The sequence below is a fragment of the Spodoptera frugiperda genome, chromosome 23 (assembly GCF_023101765.2).
Source record: "Spodoptera frugiperda isolate SF20-4 chromosome 23, AGI-APGP_CSIRO_Sfru_2.0, whole genome shotgun sequence".
Lineage (NCBI taxonomy): Eukaryota > Metazoa > Arthropoda > Insecta > Lepidoptera > Noctuidae > Spodoptera > Spodoptera frugiperda.
Window position 1 is genome coordinate 2,299,799 of NC_064234.1, and position 19,070 is coordinate 2,318,868.

At 37.5% G+C, this 19,070-nt stretch overlaps 1 protein-coding gene across 10 annotated transcripts in view; it reads right to left on the reverse strand.

Moving 5' to 3' along the window:
- LOC118267287 (mediator of RNA polymerase II transcription subunit 13) overlaps nt 1-19,070 on the reverse strand; it is a 58,680-nt gene that overhangs the window by 38,110 nt on the left and 1,500 nt on the right. For all 10 annotated transcript variants that reach the window (XM_050703279.1, XM_050703272.1, XM_050703276.1 and 7 more), the window contains exon 2: nt 3,828-4,134. In XM_050703279.1, coding sequence (XP_050559236.1) covers nt 3,828-4,134 — 307 coding nt within the window. The remainder of the gene's footprint in view (nt 1-3,827; nt 4,135-19,070) is intronic.

A 19,070-nucleotide genomic window follows, 5' to 3' on the forward strand; every position in this document is an offset into this window, starting at 1 on the left:
GAAGCGAGTCAAACTTACCAACATCAAGAAGATGACTCAAAATACGAAGAATTACAAAAGTAAATACTTGAGTAGTATGTAAAAGCAGGATCTTAATGAGAAAAACCAACAAGCAAAATTGAAAATAACAAAGGAAAAATCCTTGACATTGCCGCGGCCGCGTAGCGAACATACATATTAGCAAAACAATAATAATCTGTTGTTTATCTAACATGCGGCTATCAACCTATCGAGTGGTATGTTAACTAATAGAATCGCAAGGTTGAAACAATTGAGTTAGCGACCGCTGCCATTGGCCGTACAAGCCCCGTAATTTGACTACCGAGAAACCCAGTCTCTAGAGAAAGAATAATCCGATTCTTTTTCGAATTACTAAGTTTACGGTACCATACAAATTTTTAAAATGGTTAAGTTATAGCTTGGAGACAAAAAGGCACCATCATTATTAAATTTTCACTCGATAAATTCGGATTACAGGCCCTGTTACCAAGCAACCCTTGCTATTAAGGGACTCTTCAGTTTAACAGTTAAATGGACCAGTTTAAATAGTAAACAAGGATGAAGAGTATTAAAATAAAAACTCCATAGAAGCACAATGTCAATGCCACATTACACAATCACAGTTTGACCTTCGCTGTGTCCATGTGTAATATTGATCAGGTACAACTGTGCAACACTGAAGGATTTTAAATTATTCACTACATTCTGATGAAGTCCAGATCTTAGTCATTTCTTTGGAAAAGTCAAATAACCTTGAAGAGTTAGTTTGAAATCGGTAATCTGTGGAACGTTATAGTTAGATTTGATGAAAACCTTATGCTTTAAATAGAGGACTTCACATCAAGCGAAGAGACAAGAGAAGGATATGAAGAGCTAGTATACATTATAAAATAAATCAGACTACTACTGATTGAGTGTCAATGACCTGAGGGATAAGACCTAACGATTGATTGTTAAGAAATATGAATTCCTAGCAATGAAAAATGGAAGAAAAATACAAATAGGCCATAAATACCTTTGTCCACATAAGAAATGTGATAAATTGAATACAATATTTGTGTAACTGTAATAGATATTTTATATCAGCTTATGCGCAGAAAAGTTATGGGACACAAAGCGGTCTCTGTACAGGAATAAGACTCGAAAAGACATTGAATAAACAATTTTCGGGGAAGTAGAACAAAGGTACACAAAATCATAAGCAACAGCCAAAACTTAACACAAAAGGCATTGAAACAGTAGTGTTCCTTCACGATTCTTTGTAAACGTAACTTTGTTTACAATGTGGCACAAGTAAAACGACTTAAATTACTTTATACTAAGTGGTATCGGTACAGAAAGGTTGGCTTGGATAATCATAAGCGGCAAACCAAAACAATGGTCGGGGACCAAAATAAAGACCGTTTATGTAGATTTATGTCACGTTCTATTTTAGTATTCGACCAGTCGCGCGTGAACTTGCCCGCTAGAGGGCGCGCCGAATGGAGCGCACGCGCCGTTCGATTCAAACGAGAGTACCTATAAGAGGAAAACTTCATTTGAAGAACAGTGATGGGGTATTAGTCATTTGCAAACGTAATTTAATGACTATTTCCAATTGGATGAGACCGCCATGATTTTAATAGCATTTAATTAAACGCATAATGACTATGAAGACGTATACGTAATGGCAATTATATAATCATGACCAAAGACAAACTACTACACGATGTTTGTACATCAAACTACTAGTAAAATAGAGATAAAATAAAACAGTTCCGAAATGGTTTAAGTTAAGATGTGAAAGAATCGTTTCAATTTACCGTTGGAGTCTGCAATAAGTCATTCCTACCCCTCAACGAAACCAGAGGTGAGACAAGACCACCTGTTGAATGAGATCGCTTTGCGAAAAACATTTGATAAATGTCTTAGGAATTTAGAGTGTTTCTAATTCAGCTACTTTCTTAGATAAAGACATTACAGCCATTATACAATTGAACATACAATTTCTTTTACTTGCTTCTTTTGAGAACTTAAACAATGACGCTAGGGGTAAAGGTAGAATGAAAGGGAAAAGTTTTCCTGATATGATTTAATAACTTTGTTCTACTAATTCTATATTGAGTAATGCTGATCCTTTAGAATTGCAAAGATTCAGTACTATCTAAGGGACGGAGACAATGTCCTACAACTCCAACAGAGCGAACAAATCATGGGAATGTTTTCTAGATAATTTTCCCATAAAGAACAGTTTATTTTGCAATATCTAAGCAATAAAATAAAACCGAGTTCTATAGGATTCACTAAACGCAAATACTCAGAGATATAAAACTGCCATTCAAACTTTATAAAATTAACTACACATTGAAGATTTTCCTGTTTCATGGATGCTAATGTAATTATTTAATAACATTTTCATAGTGGTTTAATTTAACAGTTCCTATACTAACTAATAGTAAATACATACATTGAGGGAGAGAATAAATGAAGTGAATTCGCTATAGCGAATACTAATTTGGGAAAGAGTCCAAATGAAGATTACATAAACGATAAGTCCACTCTACTGTGCCTACATACAAGAAATACATACGGAGGAAAAGCCTGGTATATGAGAAGTACTTGCAAAGCAATTTTAAATCTACTTAGAAATGAAAAATAGGACAAAAACAACGCAGCTGCAAAGAGCGAGAATACACGAGGAAAAGTAAAGCATCACGAATTTACTTAAGATGAAAGGGGCAAGTGTCCCATAGAACCGCCCACTAAAAAGGCTGACGAAATCGAGGTCATGTTTCGGCGTAAATTGGGCGGGCGGCCGCACAGGCTTGAGCTTATGGGCGAGAGACCTACCGCTAAAATATAAATGAAGATTTCCTCCAGGATTACCAGCATCAGGCCCAGTAATGAAATTTTATGATAGCGCTCTTCTGTAAACCAGCCGATTTTTAGCCTACACCAACTTTAGGGTATACCGCTTCAAAATGTAATCAAGACAATAGACTTGTAATGTCGTGAATTTTAAGACACTTCAGCATTTTGGAGTATCTGATGAATTTTAATATGAGATCCTTCAAATTCAGATGAATGCTAATACTGCTGGCAAACGCGAATAATATTGAAAAATTGACTTCAGAAATATTGTCCCTAAATTCTGTTTAGAATAAGCCCTTGTTTTTGTGTGCATTTCGCAACAAAGCTTGTTCTGAGACCTTGTGACAAACAGACTATATTTAGTATCTTTTATATTCGCATCTAAACTTCCCTCTCAAAGAAATTATTTTAAAAGAGAGGTACTTTTCAATTCAAATGCAAGAGCATTCCATAAAACACAGGGTGTACTTGCAAGGATCATTCATTACGTTGATTACTTGCTCCGTGCTTTCCAGACTGGTTCCTTCCTGGATTCTCTATTGTCGTTGGCTTGACGTCGCGAGATCTAAATCTTTCTGTTAATTGTCGCGATACAACGTCTCTCGGTTTGGTTAACGAGCTGTTAACTTGAGCCATTGTGTCGCTTGTCTTCACAAGATAATCTACTCAAATTGCGTAATGTCTCACTGTGTAATTTGTATTTTTATTGCCATTTTTGTTGACGGAACCATAGTGTATCATTAATTTGATTGCATTATTGTAAACATGGTTTAACAATTGAGATTTCAGTGATAAGAACATCATGCAGTAGTGCTCGTTGATTGTGGTCGTTGTATGGCATGATACATTTTATAAACACATGTAAAACTTAACTGATGTTTCATGATAATAATGCTATTTTTTAGTGATTGTCGAATTTCGATTTTCATTGTATAGTATTAACAGCTTAGTCACTAAAGAAATAAACAAATACTCACGGCTTGCAATCAATTCTGGTGCAACGAGACCATTGAGGTCAGGTTCTTCGCCATACCAGAATATCCATAGCTCTTTAGCGGCTCGGAGGGAGAGAGGCGGCGGGACGGGCGTGCTCATCTCATAGATATTGTCGGGCGGTGGCGGCGCCGGCACCCGCCGCCACACGCACAGGATGTCGCCAGCTAGGCAGCGCGCATAGCTGCTGATCACTGGGTCAGCCAGCGGCGCGCCACCCTCCTCCCCGTCGCCGCCGCCATTCGTCTCCCCCCATACGAGCTTACGCCATTTTATGCCATAGAGCTCCGTCTGGAAAAAAGGAAAGAGAAGGTTAATCATCAGCTTCTTGCAAACCAGTCTTCAAAATAAAGATTTCTTTTCTGGCCTAAAACCACATATTATAATGCTGACGATACAATAATCAACTGCATTAATCTATAATTAATACTCCCTACGTGCCAATATAGATCAGAGTTTGTAAACAAACATTGAAACGCGAAAACAATAAGAAGTCCACAACGACTCCAAACCTGCCAACATGGACCGAATTAATCGTCCGCATAATCAGGACGAAAACTGTACAGAGACCTCGAAATTGTTCTAAAATTGTATCTGGCAAGAGTCCAGGGGGACAGAGGTGCAAGATCATAGGTATTCTGCGGCGCACCCGGAAGCTGCCTTGCCAGCCACGAATTATAAGTCGAAAAACTCATGCTATCTCTGGAAGCTTTTGTATGAGGCTTAATAGCGATACGAGAATTTTTTATAGTTCTACATTACTACAATATGATACTTTTAATACGTAGATATTATCGGATTGTTTTTGTATTCACGACACGTGCAGCTAATGAGTATCGTTACTCGTTCGATAAAGTTATTGAGAGAAAACCTACCGTCAATGCGATTATTATTAACACATTTTATGAGCATGAGAATTTTATTAAAAAGCTCCGTGAAGCGACATCCGCGGCACCTGTGTCCGCTATTATGGGTAAAAACCTTTCATAAATACTGTTATAATAAACATTCATTGGCCAATTCATGTTGATGATATACGCATAATATTTAAGTATATTTATCAACATCAGCTGTAGCTGTAACCCTCGCGACCGCACGAGGAAAATTTAAAGCAAATAATAAATATTGTATGTAAAAATAAACGGTTAAAATTAATTGAGAATATTGCGATGGACATAACGACATACTTTCGCTTTTCTTTCTTATTTGATCTCTGAATTGGAAATACATGGAATGGTAATTAAAAGGTTGTTTTCCACGTCGCTGGTCAGAAAATGCTTAGGATATAAACATGGCGTGTGTGGTTGAGAAACTTAGAACGAGTCACGATTTGATTAAGTACCACATTATAGATGGATCGCTGCATGAATTCATTTACGTTTTCAATAATTTTACAAACAAAGTAAAACTATTTTTCACACTCAACCCTAAAATGAGCAAATATCCAATTAGTTTCCCATTCACAGCGCCATTAGTGAGCGTCAATTGCACGGCTAAGTGTGAGTACAAGCGGCAGGTGGTGTTGCGACCTTGGGTATGCAAATATTTTATCGGGTCAAACACCCATCGACCCTCACTGGACACTGGCCGTCTTTAGCGCTCCTATGTTTTTCAACATCGTTGTAAGTTTTCACTTTCATTATTATGTCGTTCTTAAGATTTTTGGAACAAGTTTGAGGAAAAACAAGTCCCATCATTGCAAATAAGGATACTTTGGAATTTTAAAAGGCATATTTTAAAAAACTGGAGTTCTCAAAGCAAGTACAGAAACTTAAATGTAGGTAGCCTCAAATATAAACAAATATGTTAATTGTTTAAACACTGCTTCCCGAACGCTTTCAACCCTTTACGGTCCGCGGTCGGAGGCACTCAGTTTCTGGTCATTTAAATAAACATAAAACGACACACAGTAAACTTGGTTCAGTTTTAATGGGCAGTAAGTTGAACGTAAATATCAGTCATTACGTAAACTGATATTTGTTTTTAATGTAAACAACTGGCTATCTGTTTTTTGCTACTGGTGGTATCCAGGGGCTTATCACAATTATTTTTGTAGTCAACTATGACCTGATTAGGCTTTAAAATGTTTCTGTGGGAAAATATTATTTTTTCCTGTTTATTAAGAAAGCCCAGTAGTTAGTTCTTAATTTAATAAAGCCAACAGTTCATTGTACAATTTCCACGATACGCGCATCTGCGGCGGAAGGGGGCTAAGCGCACCTGGCAGACGTGTCGCGTGGGGTCGCATCGACCTAACGCGATAAGGGGAGGACTATGTAACTCCAAACGAGTTTAGTGTTAACTTCTAAATGAGGGGTTATTGTTCGATACTTAAAACACGCGTATTAAACGATGTTTAGATATACAAGTCGGCCGTTAATGGCGAGCTGGACCGCGGAAGTTTTATTACATTACAGTTTTATTAGCCATAGCAATTACGATTTTATTGAAATATAATAAGCGTATATAAACGTTGACAGAGATTAAATCGTTTTATGGTATGCACGGAGCTGCTATTTATTGAGCATTAGTTCAAGAGCAATAGTGCAATCCATTTTATTACTTGTAGGTTTATTGAAAAGCTTTGTACAATAAGTAGTTGGATAACATTCTTGAGTACATATGTATGGAGGAATGCGTCAAGCTCGGTGTCGTGAATGTTCGTTCGGGCGGCGCCGGGGCCGGCCGGCAGTGGCCGCTTTCTAACGCGCCCGATGCGCCCGCGCAGCCCGCTTCACTTTCTATTGTGCGACGTGACGACTTGTCTTCATTTTACATTAATTTGAATTATCTGTTAAATTTATTAATACTAAAATTCATCTTTTATTACTAAGCACCTATATTTGAGAGATCGATACTATAATGACATCCAGAATTCGAGACATTAGGTGTAATGTTTGCACTAAAAGCTAAAAGCAATCGAGTAAGTACATTCCTAATGTATGCACGAGTAAGTGAGCAAAGGAGCTCATCAATAAAACATGGTGTAAACGAGTCGCTAATGTATTTCCAATACACCCACACTCGGGTCAATGGATCACAATGAAAATTCAAAAGATGCAGTATCTTGCGGGGCTCTGACTAAATCGCTTAGTGGATATTACGCAAAAATATTCCTCGACAAAGAGCATACTGCACTGGCTAGAGCAAGTTTGTCGGGAAAAATCTGTGGTTATTTGAATTTAAAATGCGAAACGAGCGCCGGATGGACGCATAGCTTGACGATAACACCCCGGATGAAGCTGGTGGAAAGCCATGGCTTTTCCGGAAAACAGTCTGTAGCCGATTCAGAAGCGGCGTTACATCACTACATGAAAGCCTTGGAAAAGTTTTAAGTCAAATGAGGACACGGCTTTAATATGCAGTTTTTTATTTATCCAGTTTCCTTGTCATTTCTGCTAAATGTTTTTGCTTATGTCTGCAATTGGGTATCAGAGTGTATCGTGGGATAAACGAATACATGTGTGTACTGTTTACTTCCATTCGGGTTATTCGCCCACTCAAACAATTAATTATTGAGTCGGTATGTCCTTCCGTTGAAATCGTTTGCATTATCTGCTCATTCGGGCATATGCATTTCGGTTTAGGCACACGCACAACAATCTATCAGCTTTATTGAAATATTTGTTTCACTATAGATTGTTTTTAATGTATAGCTACTTTTAATCAGTATTTTTTATTTGAATAAACAGTATTTCTTTAAAACAATGATCCCGTAAAGCGATCATAACCTAGAACGGAAAAAACTGCATGTCCAAAAAAGTCGAGCACCGCTAGTCGAGTGAGCGGGACGGATGTATGAGACGTAAGCAAGACAGCGGCAATCGCGAAAGTGAGAGGAGGCGAGACGCGGAGCGGCAACAACGCGCGGTTACGTTACTAGCGGGGTAAACAATCGAGGATGATGTGACGGTGCGCTGCGCGTGCGACCGCCCCCGGCCGTGCACTTCGCTACTGCATTTTTGGCGTGTGACGTCACTAGATGCGTTTTGTTTTTTGGGGTGAACTATTTCGTTTACCTGAGAGTCAAATGGTCAATAATTGCGCCCTCAAAACAATAAATACACAGTTGGTTTAACAGAAATAGTCCCCTAAAAATAAGTGTGTTTGTAAACAGTGTCAGAAATCCTATAGCTGCCGAGTTGCGGCATACGGGTTGTTTGTTAGAATTTCGGCAAAGTATAACGGCACAGTTATCGGCGCGGCCGCAGTGCGTGTACGCCGTGTGTGGTGTGGTCGCTGGTCGCCACCGTCTACTTCCGCGAACGTCAGCATTATTATGGATTGCGCGTGTTAAACTTATGTCACACGCCTGTTGCTAAGCGCCTCACCTTATTTTTTTTCCTTATTTGGAACTCTGAAGTGTACAGGATGTATCTTTAGAATATCCCGGTCGAAGAATTTTATGTTGAAAGTTCAAATACCAAATAAGTCTATGTGATTTATAAAGATTGTTAAGAAAAGGGACTCTTCTACTAGAAAATTATCGGACATCGTAAAAATATTGACTATTTGGTTAAAAACAGATTGAAATGGAACCTTTACCAAGCGGTTAACTTACACAAACATATTATCGTAATAAAGGCATTATATGGAGACAATATTTACTGCGGACAACAGTTACCTTCTGCATACACACATTCACACACGTACGCACACAGACGCAATACAAGTCAACGATATACTACCACATTACTTGCGAGTGGGCGGCGGCAAACGGCAACACTTAGCATTTGATGTTCCTTACTCTGTCTACGTAAAGTAGAACGAGTGAGACAGAATGACAAGACGCACAGTTTTTACCAATGTTGTCATGATAAAATGATTACCTTTGACCCCACAGATTCGTATCACTTGCCGGTTAAAATTAAACTTGACGCTGGTTCCTCAATAGCATGTTGAACTGACATACAAAAATTCAAAGAATAAGATGAGAATGAAGAATTTAATGTACGGACAAACTGGACATGTTTAAGTGAACTGAATTAAAGTCAACGGAATTGTTTTTAAATCTAGAGGAACTGAACTTAATGCAGACTTAGCTACGGAAGGTAGTCATAAAGTATTTAATGAGCAAGAAAACAAATGTAGTCATCATGTATGTGGAAGCGAGATTTACATTCTCGCTATACAAGTAAGCTTGTATGTCACCAAGGGCGAGGACACGTACCACGTGACCACAGATAATAGATCCCGCATTTATTAGCCAGCCGGCGGACGTGGATGAATCTCTTACAATTTTATGTTATAAAACAAGCTGCGACATCGATGTCATCGACTCAGCAATAGGTAAAGCTGCACGAACTAGCTAACAGGCCATTAATTTGACTACCTTACAAAATATTTGTAGCAATTCATTTATCGCTGTAAAACGTGAACGATATAAATTCAAAGTATCGATAGTTAATTTCGCCGACTTCACAAGTATGATATTGCATGCACGAAGGTTTTAAAATGGAATTGTTATGCGGCAAACGCGTCTAGAGGCACGCGCCGTGGATCGTTTTAGAGGCCACATCGGCGCTTGCGCATGTATACCTACATTCGCATAAGCACCACCAAACACCTATGTAAATTGAATTGAACAACAACTAAATAAACCTTACACAATACACAAAGAAACAAAACACAAATTATGAACTTCAGACAACAATAAAAGTTGAAATGAAATGAATTTTGAAGTTACCAACTTTTAACATTCGTGTAGTGGGAAGAAACTTTCTACACATTTTTAGTAGGCGACTATAATTAGAAATGACATCATGACAACAAAACGTTTATCTGTTCGGTCATAGTATTTTTAATTGCTGGATATTTTTTGATGAAATCGTGTGTAATTCTTACGTCAGGATTATGCTGGCTGTGCCATGGTACGCCGAGGTCGACGACAAACAGCCGCAGTAGATGGACAACCTCAGCCAAGAGGAGGTCGCCACACGAAACTGTTACAAGATCGTCGACTGTCGAAAACAGTTTTGGAATCACAAACACAAAACAGAAATTGTCCGTGATTTGAATATCCAGTTAATAATGAGGCCAGATAATAATATCAATAGAAAAGTGTTATGAGTTTAATTAACTCATCCATAAAATATATTTTACTCCAGCAAAAATGTAAACAAATCTCACATCAATCATCAGATGAATTCTTGCTTTTGTTTGTACGTCATTTTATTTCCTTTTTATTTGCGTGAAAATATCAATTCCATATCCAGATCCTATGCCGTACCGTCCTTAATGGCGAAGGGTACCTAAGGGTACGCAGGTAGGCAGTACTGGTCTACTCTACGCTGGTAACGGTACAACCGCGCGCCGGCCGCGGTCAATGCACTCGACGACCTTACGTCTAGTCTAGAAATTTGAAGGTTTGCCCCAGTTTTTTTAGCCAATAAAGTATATCGTATATATTACAAATAATTTCAAAGTTCATTGGTATAAGAATGCGTTTCCACGACAAACACTCGAGACGTTAAATAAATAAAGTAGTAACTCAATAGCGAAGTTATTGATGTCAAGATGGTGGCAAACATTTTAATCTCGAGATTGAGAGCTCGACGATAGTTCGTACGAGCCGACAGAATGCAGATTCCGACGCAGGCCGCAAAGCTTTTATGCATACAAAGGACGTCGCTAGGATATTGTGTGCGACAGGTAGTTAGATGCGAGTTGCGACTACATTCGCAAATACATCTGCTATTGAAATCTGAGGAGGATGTTTTGTTGTTGTATATTGTTGAAGGAAAAGCTTAACAAGATTCTTCCGAATCAATTTATCGCGTACGAACAGTATCGCTGCATGCTGATCTCGATCACTTGATTATTCTGTCTCTTTTGCTCTAGAACATACCTTCTCACGCGTCAAACCTCAGCCTCTATGGTGACACGTAAATACTACGTGCACTATTTAACAAGTGGGCCGCGACAAATACTGGAAAGCAACTTGCACGTTTACCAACACTGTTTTAATTGAAAGATTATGTTAATGTACCAGTCGTTCGGTTCATTTGGGAAACGTCGAGAGCCCCTCGCATGTTGCACTGTTTCATTTTAATTCAAATCTTGAATAGAGATCTTAATGCTAATCTGTGTACGTAAACAATTCTAGCTCTAATACGAGAATTGCTAATTCACTTGAAACTATGCGTCATACGACTTAAAATTCACGAAACAACCTACTATACTAACAGAATCGTAATAAATTAGTTAGATTATGTATTGGGAAATAATCTTTGGTGATTATATTATTACTTTAGACTATCGGCCAATTTACACCTTTGCGTCTCTAGTAGAAGGGGGGACAAATGAAAGGTAAAGAGGGGATGGTAGTGAAAGCGTTTTAAATTTAATCCGAGAGAGCCCTGCGACGCTTGCTTGGACCGTCTTCTCAAGTATTTTCATATTCAAACCACTTATTATAGCAGTAGGTTTCAAACTTATTTTATTTCTTCAATAAAATCAATATTTTTAGTGAACCGCTATATAACAGCTTCAACTCGCATTGTCTGTTGACAGTTAATTTTGTTAGTCATTTGCAAATGAGGTCAACGTGCAAGCAATACATTGGCGGAGCATTATGTAATGACATTATAATTGTTAACGTTTATATAAAGTAGCTACAAGTCGAAGTTGCTCGAAAATGGTCACAAATACATACATTGGAAAGAATACTTTACAAGATTTCCTCAATTTAAAAAACGCACCTATCTGTTTTTGTTTTCTTCTGTAACTTCTAGAGCAGACAACAGTAAATTAGTGACTGCTTTTAGTTTTATCGCAACAAGAAAGTTTCTCCCAGTTGGAGCAATACATCAAGTTTTACATACGTTAGCTCTTAATAGTCGAGAGCTTGGAATACGTGAAGTTATGTGTTACGCTTGTATGTACAACACGACGCAGTTAATCGTATAGTGAAACTTGTTTTCCGTGAGACGAGGGCCAAAACTTGCATGCAAAGGGCCGAGAGACGGTTTCGTTGCAGACATTTGTATGCTCCAGTTATCTTCGAAGCGGTCTTACGTCATCTCATAAACGCTTTCCAAATAATACTAGGAAACCTCAAATGCATTTGCAACGAAATAAATAAAGAATATGAAGTACACAAGTTCGCAACTTAGGCACGTACAGACGATGCCAAGTGTTGTCAACACACAACACCGTCTTGTTTACACAATAAAAATATAGGTCACTCTTTACCTAGTACGCTTTCAGACACTTTCGTCTCGTACGACGGGGTGTAGCTGGTAAAATTACTCGTATAGAAATAACCTTTTGCCAATAAAAGCGAAAGTGGAGCACAAGGCTAGTGAAGACTTGTTTTTATCGATCGACATAACGCAGAAACCTGAACTCGGTGTGTTTTCAATCATACCAATGAACTTTATTTACCATCTGACTGAGCAAACACTTCTTCTAGAGCATTCAATAATTCAAAACAAATTGATAATATTTAATTGAGAGATAAATGAGTATAAACTAGTTGGCTACTATACTAAACATCTTTAATGGACCACTAAGAATCATCATGACATTCGATTATTTTGCGGTGTTTTTTCCTTAAGTGTATCAATTTATGCATCATGGAAACTTAGTTAAGCAATAAATTAAAACTTTGTAATAAATAATAGTTGACACAGGAGTCGCGTCGGTGTCGAGTGGCGGACTCTGGCAAAGCATCGAATGTGGGACAGGCACAGAGCACTTCTGTTATCTTGACCCACATATCGTGACCGCGGTCGCGGCCGGACCGCGCCGCTATTATAGCGGAACACCTTAATTGCTCACCGATGGAAAATATCGAGAAATTCGAAAGGGTGACAGTGAGAACATACCATCAAAAACGTTTATGATACCACATTAAGATCATCCAATCCTAACTTGCAACTAAAAAACAAACATGACCAAAGCACATTCATACGATACCGAACTCAGTAACTATATTCCTAAGAACGATAAACTAAAAATGAAAAGAAAACAGTGCCATAAATTGCAAGAATCCAATATAAGTGACCGAATGGTTTAAATCAAAAGATCGCAAGTGAATGAGAAAGAGCGAATGTTTTTCCTCGTCACAGCATTATCAAAACAGAACCTTGACCCAGAATGTGGTTCGTAACAAGAGGAAAAGGACGTTACAAAGATGCTGTCAGGATCGCATCAAGTGATGTCACATCGTCTGAGTATTTAAGACTGGTTTCATTTTATAAATATAAATATTTGAGCGTCCTTCACGATTTTTATTTTCGTCCATGTGTTAGAGGGCCGGATCTTAGGGTCATTTAAAAGCATACGTTTGTTTACTACATAAAAATTAGTCACAAAAGAACTAATAAATGTCTGAAATAATATTACACTCACACTAATGATTGCTTGTGTAATGTGTAAATGATTGTTTGAACACTGTTGATACCAATAAAAAACAGTAATTATCTAGTCACAATCATTATTTACGTGTATAGAAATAATTTTACATATTATTCCGACTCCAATTAAAACAAGGTCACCAAGTAATGGAGTAATTCGATTACGTGTTAACTCGAAAATTGACTTGGTAACATGGACCTTTCTCTTCAATGTAGGTTAAATAATAAAGTACCCACTCGCGTTGTGGCACCGAACAGCTTTGATTAAGGACAATATGTACTGCGAAGGACGAACGTTCACTTCAAGGACTCACCTCCTTCTGACTGCATTGAATGAGGTACTGGGTATATTAAAATGCTTACATTGATATTTCTGATAAACGAATCGATACTGAACTGATAAGGCAGGGTCAGACAGGAATTTATAGCCATTTGGTAGGTGTCATTGTATTATGAAACTATGTCAGCTGTGCACTCAGAACGATGATTCAAAGTAGTGTTGTTGGTTACTGTAGTGGTGATACAAACACTATTAAATGCATATTTAATGAATGACCATGGGGGTTATGGTGACTACAATACAACAAGAGTCATGGTGCAATATAGCGTTACATGAAACAGATCCCAGGAAAGCGTGAGCAATATTTTATTAGTCATTTGTGTGGGTGTTTTTATTGCATTTCCCTGCAACCATTGCACTCATCTACGTGATGAACGGGACTTATTAAGCACAGTGCTGCACTAGTTACTGCAATTATCTGGCATTTTCCAGACTGAGGTCATTCGAATCTCGAGATAAACAGTGCGTCATTCTCATGTAGAACGCGTCACATAGCTATACTTATTTCCTTAGTAAATAACATATATTTCCTTTAGTGTCTGTAGCGATTCGTCCTTTAATTCTCAAAGGTTACTCGTCACACTGATTTCCCTTTTCATTGAATATAGCAATCGTCATATTAATTTCAAGTGTTGAAGGAGCGTGAGATACCGCCGCCGCAACTGTTCGCTTATCACGTGTGATAATGTGGCATTATATAGCCGGTCGCATTGTAAACAACTGCGATTGGTTACAAAATAAACAGAAAACGGTTTTCAATTGCGGTTTCGGTATGTGAATTCCGATTCGGAGGGTCCAAAGGGTTGTATTTGCCGAAATCGACATCTTATTAATTTGTTTGTAATACGGACGTGCCTTTTTTGATCGAGTAACAGATGTGCTTTATCATCGATCGGCACGATCATGATTATGTAGTTTTATTATTTCGTATTGTGTAACACGACTGCATGTACAGTATCATCAATGTTTACTTATCACCTTTAATCTTAAGACAATACTAACACATGATTAAATTATTTAACACGTTCACTGCGTTACGGGAAATATTTGGTTGTAATTGAGTCTTGCTCTGTGCGGCAGCTAGTTGTCCTGGTTTTACTCTCCGTGCGGAGGTGATTTATTCAAGTATTCGTTCAAGTAAAAAAGAGACACCTATATTCCCGATGTGCTTGCTTATAGTGTATTCAAATTTAAGAATAAAAATGTACGGGAATTATTTTGTCGTAACGCACAGAAAGGTAATTATTGTACAATAGTGCGATACGGGAACTATTTGGCCGTATCCTAAACCCCGTACCGCACTGAACGTGAGCTTCATTTAGTCATAGTGCTGTGTCTAGTCGATAAGTTTTTACAGAACGCGATATCCTACTTAAAGTTTCTATTAGTCGTGATTATGCAGGATGTTATGTATAGAATTATTATTAAGGATTATCTCATTTCATGGTATGGCACCTACTACTCTTATTATTTTTTAAGTATTTTTTTTCTAATGATTAGATTATCGAGTAAAACAAATAAATAATTATATAAAATAAGAAGTTACTGTTTTGTTAATGTTTGTTAAAATAAGAAGTTACTGTTTTTGTTAACAATTATTACTTTTATTACAAAAATGGTTTTGTTGATTGTGTAATACTCTAATAAAAAATAATGAATCTAAAACAAAACAACGTTTTTGTGATACCCCATCCCTAGCAATACGACTGTTGTATGCGCCACGACAAGTATTTTCCCGTAAAATCAACCATTTTTAAAAATACCTGTAACTTTTAAAATATTACTAAGAACCCCGTGCTACTGCAGCTGTGTATACACAAGGATGTAAACTATGTATTGGTACAGAAAAAAAACTCTGCTGAGGAGTTTCCATGTCTCTGTGGAGGGTTGAAGTCAGGACTACATACGGGAACATAGACGTCGTAACGCACACCAGGCAATCTTGATACGGGAAGTATGTGACTTGTACAGCACTGGAAGTAAGTCTTAATCTTGCACAGCCGCAGTGAACGTGTTAAACAGATATCGTAAAAATCTTTTCCATTATAAGCCAATTTTTCCACGACTTGTGTCAATCTCTATTTCCGTTGGTGACTTTCAAAGCTTTTAATCGTTCACTGTTGTGGTGGCTGATAGTGGCATGAAGCACCAACCGCTCTCGTTGGAACCTTGATACCGTGTGAGTGTGATAACTTATCAGCTGATAGATAACGACCCCCGCGACATAACAAAACTTACAGTTCGTTTCTAATTTACACAATATTTTCTGTTTTCAGTATTTAAACGAAGTTTTAACTTATATTAAATGGATTTTAATGTATTAAATATAATATAACATGTCAAAAACATATTCTGAACAAAACGAATCTGTCTGAACTCATTTACATGCTCAAAGCGTGCGTAACGTTGTAACGTAAGTAGTTAATACATAATTAAGATACAATAAACCGGATTTAGCAACGCCGGACTGACTGCTCCAGTGTGCGCGAGCGCAGTTTACTTTTAAATACTTCAGTGACCCGCCAGACATAAATGAAGCGTTTAATAACCTGTAAGGTCACCTCTGTTTTTTAATATTAACAATGGAATTCTACAACTATGCTTTTGCTTCTGATTGTAAGTTTGAATTCACTCAGAAATGCAGTTCACTAGTGCTGCATTGAGTTATGTTGTAACGACCTTGAGCTTTCCAAGAATTCAGGATTTGTTCTTTTTCTAAAGTATTCTAATAACAAGATTTATCAGTGATTCAGCGCCATCTTATGTGGATTTTCTTGTTGTTTCTGATACGTTTTCATTTCATTAACATATCGTGGTATTTTCCAATAAGATGAAAGTGAAAATTTCATTTAATATGTTAAGTACAACCTTGGTAATAAATTTATGATAGTCGTAAGCATCATACAAGAATTTATGGCGTATAAAAAGCTGAAAAGCGCAGACATTCATTATAACAGTGTTGTAATTAGGTTGATTACATTAAGGAAGTTTAGTGGTAGAGCCACTTTTTGCAGACGTAAAATAATGAAGATATTCTCCTACCTACTTTATTGCCACCGAAGCGGTAGTTAACTTGTTTTAATATAGTTAAACAGTTAATTACACGGTCGGTGGGGACAGATCAGTATCAATTTGATACGATTTATGTAGGCGAGCTTTACAAATTCGTAATAAGTGACCTAGAACTGGGTAGAATCATAACAGTGAAGGAATGAGCACATTCAGGATAAAATTGAAGTCGTGCTCTGTATGCACAGAGGGTGATAAGGGGCGTGGGGGAAGAGCTGCGGTCCGTATGTCGCGTTCATCAAATGCTATGAATAACTTAAGAGCAGAATCTCGACACTCAATGGACATCGTCGTCATGTACGAGGAATTCAGAGACAATAGCGCCCCGTAAAATTCCTCTAGAAAATCAAAACACTGTATTTTCTATTTCAGCACCAAAAACTTAATGAAAATGGACATTCACATGTCTGCACTGTTTCAAAATATTATTCATAGATATACAGGGTGTCCCTGAAGTCGACGTCCAACAGGCACCAGATGATCGGCAAGGTTCCAAATGTTATCAGAAAAATATAAAAAAAATTCCAAGTCCTACAGTTTTTAAATTACAGTGACTTATGTGTTATCCACGAAAAAGTACACCCTGTGCCAGTCTTTTGACTCTTGTTGCTACAAATCTTTATTTTTTCGTCTGCAGTCTTCCTTACATTATCCTGAATAGTGCTCCAGTAATATGGAATCATAAATTCTTAGCCAACTGCTTTAGATTGGAAAAAAATGTTAGTTTTAGAGGAACCAAATACTCTGAATAAAATTTTCACCTTACTTTAAGTGCCTGTACTGAATAAATTATGTATGGCGCTTGTAGTGGCAAATTTCACCAAAGTTGGCGCATTTAATAAGGATTAGAAAATGGTATAGCACTTTGCAAATTATTTCTTAAATTCGACACAAAAAAATATTTTTCAACGAAACTCCGTTTCGATGAATTTATTTGAACTTACTAAAAATTCTTCTAGTGTACTCAAATCATACGTTACAACCTCGTATGCACTAGATAGCATTTTGCACGCTATTTGTTATCATCATGTTGAAAATCAGCGAGGATCTCTTGTCAAACAATATTGTCTGTTTACCCGTGATTTCGCTTGCAGCATTCGTCGGCAATATTATCGCTAGACGAACTGGTGTTGTGCATCTCGAGCCATCGTACTCGGGCTTCGGCATTTTAGCTGAGCACTGGCTTTTTTGCGCCGTGTTGATTATTTAATTTTTAATTTATTTTTTGCTTTACCTGCAATTCCTTGTAACGGTGCAAATAACTCTTTCTCGACAAACTAAAGAATATTTGATGCTTCATCCCGCATTTGATCACAAGGCATGAACACGTAACTTAATCGGAGGATTCACTCATTTCTTTTTTTGATGGGGTTATGAACTTATGACGAGTAATTGTGCGTAAGGGCTCATGTACACCATACCACTACCGCGTCGATATGCTGTATACATGACGCTGCCGCGTCCGTTCATTTTGATTTTACTACACATTTGATAATGTGTTTGATGCACTATGAACATCATATTGCAATCATTCAATATTATTTAGTGAAACATGATACACAACATCAGTTCCTCTAGTAAGTCTAGTAATATTGCCGACGAAAGCTGCAAGCGAAATCATGAGTACACAGACAATGTTGTTTGACAAGAGATCCTCGCTGATTTTCAACATGATGATAACAAATCGCGTGCAAAGTGTTGTCTAGTGCATACGAGGTTGTAACGTATGATTTGAGTACACTAGAAGAAATATTAGTAAGCTCAAATAAATTCATCGAAACGGAGTTTCGTTGAAAAATCTTTTTTTGTGTCGAATTTAAGAAATAATTTGCAAAGTGCTATACCATTTTATAATCCTTATTAAATGCGCCAACTTTGGTGAAATTTGCCACTACAAGCGCCATACATAATTTATTCAGTACAGGCACTTAAAGTAAGGTGAAAATTTTATTCAGAGTATTTGGTTCCTCTAAAACTAACAATTTTTTCCAATCTAAAGCAGTTGGCTAAGAATTTATGATTCCATATTACTGGAGCACTATTCAGGATAATGTAAGGAAGACTGCAGACGAAAAAATAAAGATTTGTAGCAACAAGAGTCAAAAGACTGGCACAGGGTGTACTTTTTCGTGGATAACACATAAGTCACTGTAATTTAAAAACTGTAGGACTTAGAATTTTTTTATATTTTTCTGATAACAGTTGGAACCTTGCTGATCATCTAGTGCCCGTTGGACGTCGATTTCAGGGACACCCTGTATTTGCGCGATGAACCGAATGATTAACGCCAGTTCATTCTTGTACGTCAAGGGTAAACAATGGTCAAGATAAAGTCATAGCTACGACATACTGCTTATGACATTACAAGAATTTATAAGACAAAGCGTAAACAGGTAAGAACAAAGACGTCCATCAACTACCTAGATAATCACAGTGCACGCAACTGGTGCCTGGGCGGA